The following is a 12,146-nucleotide window of genomic DNA, read 5'->3' on the forward strand; positions in this document are numbered from 1 at the left end:
ATTGTTTATCACTTAAACATTAATATCATAAAAACTAGAGCCAATTCAGTACTTTCGTTAATACATTCGTAAATTGTATGCTTCAAAGTATATAAATCCGAAGAAATAACCAGGGCAACAAAAAAAAAATTTTTTTTGTTGAGCTGTGTAATACATCGATTTTTATTCCATTTCATCGTAGACCTCTTGCACAGTAGAGAGAAGAGAAGTGTTACACACTCATCACGGACTAAATTATAACTGAATTGATAGATTTGATATCGGACCGTAGATTCTGGAACCTCATCCTATCTTACGGCGAAAGTTACGCAATCAAAAAAGGGGATACTATGTGTAAGAGGTCCGTCACATGCAACACCAGTGTGTTTAATTGTCCTCATTGCAATGGCATTGACCGAGCTCGAGGTTAGAACACCGTGATTGCGAGATGGGACTCGACAAGACAATGGACAGGACAGCACAAGCATACTCCCGTACCTGCTGGCGCCATCAAGTATCGGTTACAGAAGTCCGAGCCACAGCACGAGATATCGGGGTGTTCGTCCTTGCGGCACCAAATGGGCATGTCCCCGGGGGGGAACCAACTGGGGTTCCGGTCCCAACATCTACGTTCAAACCGACACATTAGTGATCTGCTACACACCGCTGCTAACCCCGAGTTCAACTGCGGGTGATGAGCGGTGGTGAACAAGTCGAACAGTCAACCACCCACCACCGCCATTGAAAACACAAAACTGAATCTGTCCTGAGCTACTGTTGATATCTTTGATTTATTTTTACATTTTCTACATTTCTATTATGCTAGCATAGAGTTCTTAGTGACTAAAGTTGCTGTTTACTAGCCTCTGCAGGTGATCAGTGCCGGTCTAAGGAAGAACTTAGTCGGATTAGAACAAAAGGAAAAAAAACTAGCCATGCATTTGTGAGCTAACACCAAGCGGTCGCGCAGAACTTGGTGCGGAGAGGAGTCGTCCACGCCTACCTGGCGGCAGAGGCTGAAGCTCCAGACGCAGCCCCTTGTTGCACATGTCGCTTTTGCAACATTCGATCGCAACCGACTCATTTCTCGTCTTCGGCGTCGAGCAACGGAAGGGGTGCTCGGGCGGTATCAATAATACGCGGTCGATACAGCTGCGCCACGATTGGAACCACCATGTATATGTTTAGTAGGTTAAAGCGAAACCAACGCACACTCGAAACTTATGTTATCGCACATCATTCAAACATACTAAATATCTCGACGTAACTTGCCGCTTAGTAGTACATATTCAAAACTAACTCAGAAGCGATATTGTTATTGGCATCTCAAAACAAAACTTGTAGGAAATGATGCAATTATGAGTCTAATAGGACATCAAACAAACTCAAATCTGCAGTCAAGGAGGCACGCCTTACCGGTGGTCGCGGCGCGCGGCGCCTTGGCCAGCTTGTCTCGGTAAATGTCGTCGGAATTGCACCGATCGTTTTGACAGCAATATGCTGGACTTTGGCATAGTAACACTCTATCGGGAGGGAAGGCCTCTTTGGCATTCAAACAGCTAAAGACCACAATCCCATGAAAATTGGTTAAGATATGCTCTGGAGTTAGTTCATTCAATTGAGTTGAAATGAGTTTGCCAATCGTTTTTACTAAACCAAATATGTACCACTAGTTTGGAACAAGCTTACAAAATTTTTGCAAAAAATTTGGAAAAATTGAATATTATATTCTTGATTTTAAGAAATTACTCAATAAATAAATTTCAATAGAGTTGTATGTGATAAGCTGTGTACTCACTGGAAGGTGAACTTCTGGACACCATTCTCGAGGCTGGTGGAAGCATAGCAGTAGCCGTCTGTCTCGCATGTATTGTTCGGGCATGTCTCGCTGTTGCAGTAGCATTTTAGTGCTGTCACAAACCAAACAAACAGTGTCAATAATCATAATACTTAGACTTACTATCAAGTCATTTTTTTTTAATCCTGATGCACAGCCTAGTCTTAATATTATAATAAATTCATACAAATTAATAATTAAAAATTCATTGATGATAATAATCACACAAATTATTATCATCAATGAATTTGAAACCCTATATGATTTGGTGGCCAGGAAGTGTAATCATGCCCTAAGTGGTAATTACATTGAGTTTATCAGGAAAGAGATAAAGCAAAAGATAGTTCTACAAAAGAATGCAACAACTTAGCATAATAATGAGTTACTATTCGGCTGCAAGCTAAAGGCTAGATAAGAGAATTGCATATTTTAAGACAATAGCAAATAATGTTCTTTAACATAATTATTATGACATAATTATGTTATTCTTATTCAAATCAGATCATTGTTATTCTATATTTTCTTAGAAGATTCAATGCTTTATTGAGTTTGTATATTAATTTTTGTCATTTTAGGGACAATGAGATTGTTTTGTTTGTGTCGTAAGATTCATTAACACAAATTATCTTCAGTGATATGCATAAAACCAATTTTCTGCAATTTTCAATTGCATGAAGTAAACAAAGTAAAAAGCAATTAAAAGTAATATTGCATTTTTTTTCAACTTATGATTGTATAACATTTGTAGAAATAGAATTTTAACAATAATGAAAAGTTCAATTTTAATAAAATAATTACTGACATTTATTTACCACATTCAATATTAACTTATATGTAAACAATTAAATGAGTCATTACTTGTTTTGAACTTCCAACAATACTTTTAGTGCCTACATACCTACTTGTTGTATGTGTTGTTTATCTAACCAAGAAACTTTTTATATTATCAAAATTTAACTTATCAAATGTTTTAATCATAGATCTACCAATATTTATAAAATACTCTAATTGCGTATCAACTAAGAATGTATTCCAATATATTAAAATCAGCATAAATAAAGTTGAAAAGTTGGGAGAGTAGAAGTTTGAAAGACAACCAAAGTTTTAGATAAGAATACAAATTCTACCAATACAGCATGAACTGATCATGAAACACGATGGCCTCTATTCTGATAGCCTCCGGCTAGGTCTAGCTTTATTTCACAATAACTGTAAACAGCCAAAATAATAGATTAGCGTGTTCGCGGGTGACGAAAAACACTCACCATTGATTGAATCCAGCGTTCGACACAGAGTGATTATAAACAAAAGAAACCATTTTCTCCATTGGATCGTGTCCATCATCGCATTCTTTCGCAGCAACATCGTAGTTCAATGTAATAGAACGGCAAAACACTTTTTATTGACATACGAAAAACACGGCCATTCACAAATTACGGGAACATTTGACATTTTCGATAGCGCATAAATTACTGTAATTATCACTAATCTACATGAGTAATACGAATGTAAACTTTACGAATCGTTAAATATTAATAATCGGTATAAAATTAATATATTTGTCAAAAAAATAATATTATTTTCCCCCGGTTCTCGGAGATAAATAGACCAGCGAAGTGAGTGAACTTGATGGAGTTGAGTGGAATCTCAGTGCACAGATAATAAAAAAATAATCTAGAGTTGCCATAATAAAACATATCCTTGCCAGTTTAAAAAACAGAATCGAATACAAGTTGATTAGTTGATTTTTTTAGAAAAATTAAACGAGTTTTAGTGATTCTTTGATTGAATATTTTATCCAGGTAGCAGAATAAAGCAAGTTGATGCGAACACATACACTGATGTGACAATTATTGAATTCAGAATATGAGACCCCTCCCAATCCGAGAAGTATACAGTATATAGATAGATTGTAGTAGTGGTTCTGTAGATCTACAGTTCTACACAAGTGGCACTTTATGATTGAATCAAACATTGGATCCGTTCACGGAGCGATGTAACTCCATACAAAAAACGCCGGAGCTAAGGCCTTTTCGACAATACATACAACCTGTCACGTTTTGCCAGTAGCGGCGTAAGGGGAGGGCGGTGGGGGCGGTCCGCCCCGGGTGCCAAGCATCAGGGGGTGACACAAGGCCCGCAGGTTAGTACTCACTGGCGCATCTGCATGGCAAGTCTGCGGTCTATATCATGATACTCCACGTAGTGGCCCCACCGCCGGCGAGGAAACGACTATCGGCTATTTTCTCGCTCAAGAAACGTACGAAAGATACCATTCCGTGTGAACAAAAGAGATGCATTTACAAATAGTTAATCTCTGATTGTTCTCACTGCCGGCGACGACTCGTTTTACTAGTTGTGTCGCTGAGCGACGAGCTTTCATAACTAAACTCAGGTTTCTTCACTTGATCATTGAGGTTTGCAGAGGACTGAGCGACCGCGGCGAGTGGCGCGAGTAATCGCTCGTCGCACTCGCACACTCGCTTATAGCCCGACGATAAAACTATCGAAACTATACACTCGCTTCCCGCTGATCGCCAACTCGTTTATAGTTTCTAGTTCTACTCGTTTCTCGTTCATCGTCGGCGATCGGACCACTCCCCCAAATCGTACTAATTAATCGAGACATTGAGTTTAATTTAATCGACTATCTAGCTGACATCTAGACAGAGTCGATTCAGATAAAATAATATAGATTTCTCTTTTACTCTTTTAGTGACTGTAGGGCGAGTGAGGGAGCTAAATATAAAAAAATAGTGTCTCCTAATATTGTATGGTTTCAAATAGTGGTACAGACCCTAGTCTAGGTCTAGTGTAGTCACATTTGAATTTGGCGGCAAACTAGGGTACTTACGGGAGTTACGGGAGCGGTGAATTAAAAAAACAAGTTTGAGTTCCGGAAAGGTTTGCTTATACGGCAAGTGATAAAATAATAAAATAGCAATAATTTTATTTTAATTATTCTTCTAAAGCCCTTCTAGGTCTCTGACCTCACAACTCTTCTCTTCTAACAAATGGTGCGGAACCTGTCCATAATAAGTCCACTTGCTAATGATTTGTATTATATTCGTTATATTTTTATCTTGGCATATCGATGTAGGCCTACTGACGTTTAAACTCGTAAAAATCGAACAGAACCAGCAACAGACCGAACAACCAGACCCCAGTAATAGAAGTAGAACGTTTCAGCCAAAGTCCACTGCTTGACAAAGGCCTCTCCCAAGGATTTCCCTAACATCCAGGTCCAGGCTCATCCCGCGACCTTCACCAGATCGTCGGTCCATTAGTGGGGGGCCTGCCCGCTACGTCTTCCTGCCCGTGGTCGCCACTTGAAACTTTTCTGCCCCAACGTCCGTCATCTCGTGCTTAGCACGATGACGAATATTGTATTTACGTAACATCGTCATTTTGGATTGTTTTGAGTGGAATTACATAACAAAAGGACTTTGAAGTGAATAAAAACAGTCAATTTTTCAATTTCATTTATTGTTATCTTACATGACAAAAAGATAAGTATAAATGCATGGCAAAAGAAATGTAATACACTTGAGAATTTTCGCAAATAAATATTCTTACTGAAATAAATTAGTCATCTCGTAAGAATACATTTACAAGCGAGCATTGATAATGGGAATAACTTTGCGTTTTATTTAAACTCGCCAGTTGCACAAGTTACGCGAGGGTTTAATTACGAGTATACAGGTCATTTTCTTAAATTCGAGAAGTCCCTATTAGCTAGTTACTCATAAACCGCATCAAAATCGTAACAGTAGTTTCCAACAAACGGCGAAAGGGACTTCTAAATGGATCCCTATTTTTTGTAATTGCACTTTTAATATTTTTGTTTTCCACACATTTATATTGTGCTGGTTTATTTTGGTGTGCGCGCATTCTTATATTAGTATAAATGCACATTAATACATACAACAGATATTCACTATCTACAGGGTGGAAACGATAAGTGATCTCACTCGATTATTTCTAAACTACACACGATATCGAAAAACTGGTTACTGATCCTGAAAGAGCTTCACGAGCTCTTTTTAACGGTATCAGTAACAGGGTTCGAGGATATATATCAAGGGATATATATCAAGATATATATCCGATATATATCCGATATATATCAAGCCGGTNATGAAAGAAGTGCTAAATGATAGAAATTTTGTTTAGATACTGTAATCAATCGAGTTTAAAAACAAAATCTTGTCTTATCTCCTATTGAAAGTGAAGCAACAAGAGTTTGCCAGTGTGTTATTTCTAGGTGTTCAGTTTGCGGTAAGTTAAGTTTTATTTTAATAATTACTATCGTAAAGACGTAAAAGTTATTAAGGTAGAGAGCTGGAAATGTAAGGAATAACGAACCTGTATGAAAGAGCATTATTGTCATCTGTTTACAGTACCTACTTTTGAATGATAAGTAGGTACAAGCTTATCACACACATAAAAGCATGGTTTAATTTAAAAAAAAATGTAGCTTCTGTAAAAAATTTTATTTTGCGGAAGGAAGCAAATTCGTGTAAAAGGTTTTTTTATTAAAGACCTACTTAATTAATTAGTTTTTAAAACAAAAAATAAACTCGTAACGTGATAAGGTGTAAGTAACTAATTTACTCATTACATTTTTAGGGTAGATTTGGATTAAGCTCCGTCCAGTAGTCGTCGTTGAACTCACAGCTGATTGTGGCTAAAGTTGACTGACTCATGGGCGAGCGCGGGTAGTGGGGCGCGGGACGGGGGGCGCAGCGCTTGCCCGGGTCACCGGGGTGAGCGCCGCGCGCCGTTTGCGTTGGGGGACTATTCTGCACTGTAGTGGTCGATTATGGAAATCGTAGATATTTAAAATATAATTTAAAAAAATTTGAAGTCAGTTTTTTTGCTGATTCGTGATCAGAATAAGCTACTTAATCAACTCCCTAAATATGGCGGGTATTGAAATCAACACCCTGTATATCGGATATCTATATATATAAAAATGAAACCCGTTTCGCGTTGTCACGGCATCACGTGTGAACGGCTGAACCGATTTCGATAATTCTTTTTTTTAAATGTTTGTGGAAGTCCAAGGATGGTTCTTACGGAAAAAAATATTAAGAAAATCTCTACGCTAAGGCGGTACGAAGTTCGCCGGGTCAGCTAGTATATCATAAATATCCGATATTTTGATATTTATAATAAATATCGGATATTTTCGAACCCTGATCAGTAATAGGTTACAGAATTAACTTAATCTATCCGAAAATTCAATGTTTTCAGCCTCCATACTAAATGTATGCCAGCCACACAATATGAAAAGTGTAATTTTTTTTAATTAAATAATAAACACTTAAAATGAACTCGTAAATTGCATTCTTATTTAAAATTATTCATGGAAATCATTGGTTCTTGGCTTTACTTGCTATAATATTATCAAGACATGAGTGCCATGACTGTGGCAGTACTAAATGTATGGAAGTTGGAAACATTGAATTTTCGGATAGATCCAGTTTATTTTGTAACTTAATGTTGGTACCGTTGGATAGAGCTCGTAAAGCAATTTCAGGATCAGTAACCAGTTTTTGGATAGCTTGTATAGTTTTTAATATTAAGTGGTTTTACTAAATGTATGGAAGCTGGAAACATTGAATTTTCGGATAGATCCATTTTATTTTGTAACCTATTATTGGTACCGTTAGATAGAGCTCGTGAAGCACTTTCAGGATCAGTAACCAGTTTTTCGATATCTTGCATAGTTTAGAAATAATCTAGTGAGATCACTTATCGTTTCCACCCTGTATATCTAAAATACATTACATGAAAATAATTAATAGATTTTCTTAAAATTTATGAATCATTTTATCTTGTCATTCTCATTAAAATCTTATTTGTATAGTATAAATCTGTCATTTAACATCTTAACACTAGTCAGACCTAACTTGGACGGAATAATTAAAAGAATAAGTAAAACAAGAGAGAGATAAGAGTATAACACCTTGTGTAAAACTTTAAAAAATTAATAAACAAAACTTGCCTTCATACATGTTACATAGGTACATGAAACATTTTAAAATATTTATAGGGTGCAATGGAAAATATGGCAAAAACCAATACCAAATATTGTTAAGATCTCTTTACACCTTTATAAATAATGAAAATTTACTGTGCTCCAAGAAAGAGCCATTACATACTTAATTATGCTATGTTATGTACTCAAACAACACAACAATGTGTGTTGTGGACTGGTACTAGTTATGGACTTAGCATTGCAGAAAAGGAAGGAACACAATATCATAGGAATTCGCTTTAGCAGTAATTAGTAATGTACATAGTATATAGCATACAACACAGCAAGTCCTAAAAGACATTTAAGTATCTATTACAGAAATATTTTTAAGGTGTCAAGTTTTGTTTATCAATTTGATTACGATAAAGAGCACAATAAACGTGACTGATCAAGCGTATGACACTTTCTGTTCATACGCCTCATCATCGTTCCAGTACTCTTGATCAGAGAAGGTGGTGTGGCGGAGCTTGCACCAGCGCGCCCCGAAGCGCAGTATCAAGATGATCACCATCAGAACAAATAACGAAAGGACTGCTACAGCGGGGTACATCATAAGGAACGCCATTTTCAGACTTTTTAAATGTCACTCTCTCTCTTGTGCAGTTCTAAATATGACAACTGAGATGTCAAGGGTTGTTGGGACACGGATGGTACAAACTCTGATTCGTGTTTGTGTAAGTCGTGGTACTCTTCCCCGTGGAATTGATGGACGTATTGCACTTGATTATGTTGACCCTCGAGCTCTGTGAAGTCGAGAGGTGGCTGCTTGTGAGGGGTTGCTGACCAGATGGACACAATCCAACGGTTTCCTGAAAAGTGTTATAATTTATAAAAAAAACAAGATAAGAAGTGAAATTTACGCAATTTCTAATTAGATTGAATTGTAAAAGTTTTATTATTAGAGAGGTAGAAGAACCAAGAGAAAATTTTAACAAAAAAGGCTAGTGATTGAAATAAACAAACCTGTGTGTCTGTCCAACCAATATTCCGAGTACCTCGAGCAGCAGCAAACAATGTTCAGGATGAGAATCAACCCCAATATAACTGAACAAATAGCTATGGCGATGTAAAACGGAGTGAAATCGCCCACTTTTGACACAATCGGGTTTATAGCTTTGTATGTACCATTCCCTGTAAAGTAAGTTTGAGGTTCATATGCCGACATTCTCAAATTCAACCTGCAGAAGAAAAAAATCAAGTCAAAGCACTGGCTTCGGCGATGGCCGCGCCTATCAACAGCCGAGTAGGGCGTGGTGGCTTTACAACGGCCAATTTTCTCAAAACAATGAAAGAAACTGTACCTGTTACTTCATACAGTAAGGTAGATCACAACTTCCAATAACAATTAGGGAAGAAGTGCAACGAAATCTAATTTAAATTAATCTTTCACACAATTTTATTTGTGTACAAAAATTAGGACACCATGAACGAAAAAGCAAAGCAAGCCGAAAACTGAACGAACCACAGATCTGTGTGTGGAACTGTGGAACGAACGAACGTTTTGATTTTGACAGCTTTGACAAGTAGGAACGAATGACATGCCAACGCCACTTGTAACTGTGTTACCAGTATCATATTGAAATTTTGCATTTTTTTATAGACAGCTACAAAATGGTGGTCGTGGACTCGTAGTGGTGAACGATTGTGAAGTAGTTACAAAAACGCCGCGGCGCCGGAGGGAAGCGATTTCGTAATTAAGCTCATTAGATGGGAAACGAGTAGGTAGGTAAATTATTTTTTTAAAAAATATAGATTTTTTTTTTTTCAATTACTTATTGTAAAGAAAACGTAATAACTTTTAAACTAAGAAGTAAAAAATAATAATGCTAAATAAATACAAAAATCCCATGTCTCTATCCCTACACAACATTTGCAATGATTGTTTGAACTAAGCCGCTCCGGGCGCGTCATTCAGGGTATTTCGCCAAAACAGTAAATTTTCTGTGTCCAGGCAGGCGAACACATGTTTTTTTATATCTATATGTATAAAACTATTTTTATGGGAAAGTTCATCAAAAGTTTTATTTGTTTTTGCTATTACAATAGCAGAAACTACCAATAATACCGTAGAAAAACTTAATCAAAAGTCGTTTTTCTAATTTCCTTGCTATGTCCATTACTGTTGTTTGCCAAAATGAAGGCACATTATAACAGATTGAAGCGTTATTTCATTCTAACAACACTCTCTTCATATTTGAGAAACGTTTGGCTATCGGAAAATAAAAACTTTAAATGTTAAATACTTAAAGGAAGGAAATAAAGTGAAGTTAAGTTCTTGTCCGAGTCAAAAGTATAATTTCCCTGGGTCTTCATTTCGACCATTGTAGTAACGAAACGGAAGAACTTAGAATGTAATGCACTGCACCGTTACACTCGCCCATTTCGTCCCAAGAGGCCATCGAGGCAGGACAGTACTTCGTTGATCAGTTTCGCGACAAATCGCATAAGTAGGTCCCTCCTTGGGTTTTTGTTTACTAAAAAGTCAATTTCTTTGGACGGTTTTTTGCAGCTAAACAATGGATTAGAGAAAAAAATATTTATAATAATTTCCTTGGCTACCAAAAATTCATGACCTTATAACTTTGTTTCTAAAACGAATTATGTTATGACACCCCTTTTAGATATATTAGCTTAGTTTTTGCTACTTAATGCAATGGGAAACTAAAAATAGTTAAAAACAAAAAAAAATTAATACCAAGGAAATTAGGCAAAATTGACCATTTTTGGCGAAATACCCTTCAACACTTCGTTAACAACGAAGTGAAGTGGCTGAGAAGCTGAAAGTGGCTCTAGATTTGTAATTTTGATAGAGACAAGTTAAATTTCAAATAAAAACAAAAGATTTCGAAGAAAAATAAGCATTTTAATTAAAATTTAAATTGTCTCTACCTGAGGTGGAAAATAATATTATGGTGGCAGGCCTATGTTCAAACGATCATAGCAAATGTTGTGATTAGAGATGGGTTTCCACCCGGGTAAATACCCACATGAGGGTAAAAACCCACATGAGGGTAAAAACCCAATAAAAACCCGTTTCATTCCACCCGTGGGTGTTTACACCGGGTGAAAACAAATAATTTTATAATTATTTCAATTGGTATCTTTTCTTTATTTTTATTGAATTTTTCTCATTTAAGTTTATTGATTAATAAGTAATAAGTCAAATTTAACAGTAATATGCATTTATATTGTGGCCAAATCGTAAAATTGATCACGTTATGATGATGTGACCAATTATTTTATAAAATGGTGTTATTTCAAGAATCGTTGAACCGATTTAGAAGAAATTTAGTAGGAACACAATAATTTGTGATCATGTCAAGGACATGGAGGGGGAGGGGGGGGGAGGGGGGGGGGATGCCAAAGATGCCAAACTCTCTCTTTGATGACATTACGGTATAAAGTTACAAATAACAACACCAACTACAAAGTACTTCTGCTTAAAAACTTGTAATCGAACCGCCCTTCCGCCACTGTAACGCATTGTAACTTTTTTCAAGACCTCCTCTCCCCCAGATTGCATTACGTAACGCTAGAACGCCCCCTTAGCAACAAATACCACTTTTCACTTTAAAAAAACGCTATTTTTGTTTTCACCCACCAGAATGGGTGATAATGGGTAAAAACCGGGTTTTTACCCAAATCACCCAGTTTTAACCCAATCGGGTGAAATGGGTTTTTACCCACTACCCATCTCTAGTTGTGATAGAGAAAGAGACATGCGATTTTTGGTTTTACAAAAGTAATACGATAGAGAATAATACAAAGTAATAAAAACTACCTATTAACCTGTTAAAGGGGCAATTTTTTGAGAAATTTATCAAATAACCAAAAATAAATTGGTGTTTTTAAAAAAATTTTTTTTTAGCAGATTTTTTACTTGTTTATTATTATTTGTTGGCATCTTCTGGGTTTTATATGTATTTTTTTAGTATTGCCCGTTATTTAGCATTATAACTGTTTTTATTATATCAGGATATACCTCTTAGTTTAAAAGTAATTACATTTTCTTTACAAACAATAAGTAATTGAAAGAAACAAAATTCTATAAAAAATAAAAAAATAACTTTGATATTTTTTGACCTTTTTTTGTCAACAAAAATAGGTCTAGTTTCACCTATTTTCATAATTATGTATTGTGCACTTTATCAAGCAAGACTCACACTGTATAAAATTTTCGGACACGATTTTATGTTATAAAAAATGTTTTAACTTACAAAAGGGACATCACTAAAATAACCAAATGACATTGACATGTTGGTTTTTTACAAATGGCAGCATTGTCGG

At 36.1% G+C, this 12,146-nt stretch overlaps 3 protein-coding genes across 6 annotated transcripts in view; all 3 read right to left on the reverse strand.

Moving 5' to 3' along the window:
* Nucleotides 1–3,460, reverse strand: part of babo (TGF-beta receptor type-1 babo) — a 48,538-nt gene extending 45,078 nt beyond the window's left edge. For 3 of the 4 annotated variants that reach the window (XM_028313680.1, XM_028313679.1, XM_028313677.1), the window contains exons 1-3: nucleotides 3,082–3,460; nucleotides 1,778–1,889; nucleotides 983–1,131 (exon numbers count right to left, since the gene is read on the reverse strand). In XM_028313680.1, coding sequence (XP_028169481.1) covers nucleotides 983–1,131; nucleotides 1,778–1,889; nucleotides 3,082–3,181 — 361 coding nt within the window. In that variant the 5' untranslated portion in view covers nucleotides 3,182–3,460. Of the gene's footprint in view, nucleotides 1–477; nucleotides 606–982; nucleotides 1,132–1,777; nucleotides 1,890–3,081 lie in introns of all 4 variants that reach the window. The other variant, XM_028313678.1, reaches the window with a different exon arrangement.
* A 4,185-nt stretch (nucleotides 3,461–7,645) lies between these two features.
* LOC114359341 (wurmchen 2 transmembrane micropeptide) lies at nucleotides 7,646–8,502 on the reverse strand. The gene has a single exon (XM_028313685.1). The coding sequence runs from the start codon at nucleotides 8,422–8,424 to the stop codon at nucleotides 8,248–8,250; it is 177 nt and encodes a 58-aa protein (XP_028169486.1). The 5' UTR covers nucleotides 8,425–8,502; the 3' UTR covers nucleotides 7,646–8,247.
* On the reverse strand, nucleotides 7,646–9,331 carry wrm1 (wurmchen 1 transmembrane protein). The gene is made up of 3 exons (XM_028313684.1): nucleotides 9,161–9,331; nucleotides 8,823–9,037; nucleotides 7,646–8,668 (listed from the first exon to the last, which is right to left on the reverse strand). The coding sequence occupies exons 2-3, from the start codon at nucleotides 9,022–9,024 to the stop codon at nucleotides 8,436–8,438; spliced, it is 435 nt and encodes a 144-aa protein (XP_028169485.1). The 5' UTR covers nucleotides 9,025–9,037; nucleotides 9,161–9,331; the 3' UTR covers nucleotides 7,646–8,435.
* Between the last annotated feature and the right edge of the window lie 2,815 nt (nucleotides 9,332–12,146).

Source organism: Ostrinia furnacalis, unplaced genomic scaffold, assembly GCF_004193835.3.
Source record: "Ostrinia furnacalis isolate ACB-3 unplaced genomic scaffold, ASM419383v2 OfSCF4318, whole genome shotgun sequence".
In the NCBI taxonomy this organism is placed as follows: Eukaryota; Metazoa; Arthropoda; class Insecta; order Lepidoptera; family Crambidae; genus Ostrinia; species Ostrinia furnacalis.

What these genes read in the sequence shown, in the direction of transcription:
- LOC114359341 (XM_028313685.1), bottom strand. Translation starts at nt 8,424, where the DNA reads ATGGCGTTCCTTATGATGTACCCCGCTGTAGCAGTCCTTTCGTTATTT.
- wrm1 (XM_028313684.1), bottom strand. Translation starts at nt 9,024, where the DNA reads ATGTCGGCATATGAACCTCAAACTTACTTTACAGGGAATGGTACATAC. An exon ending in TTGGTTGGACAGACACACAG is followed by an intron (nt 8,669 to 8,822) that starts GTTTGTTTATTT and finishes AACACTTTTCAG; the next exon opens with GAAACCGTTGGATTGTGTCC.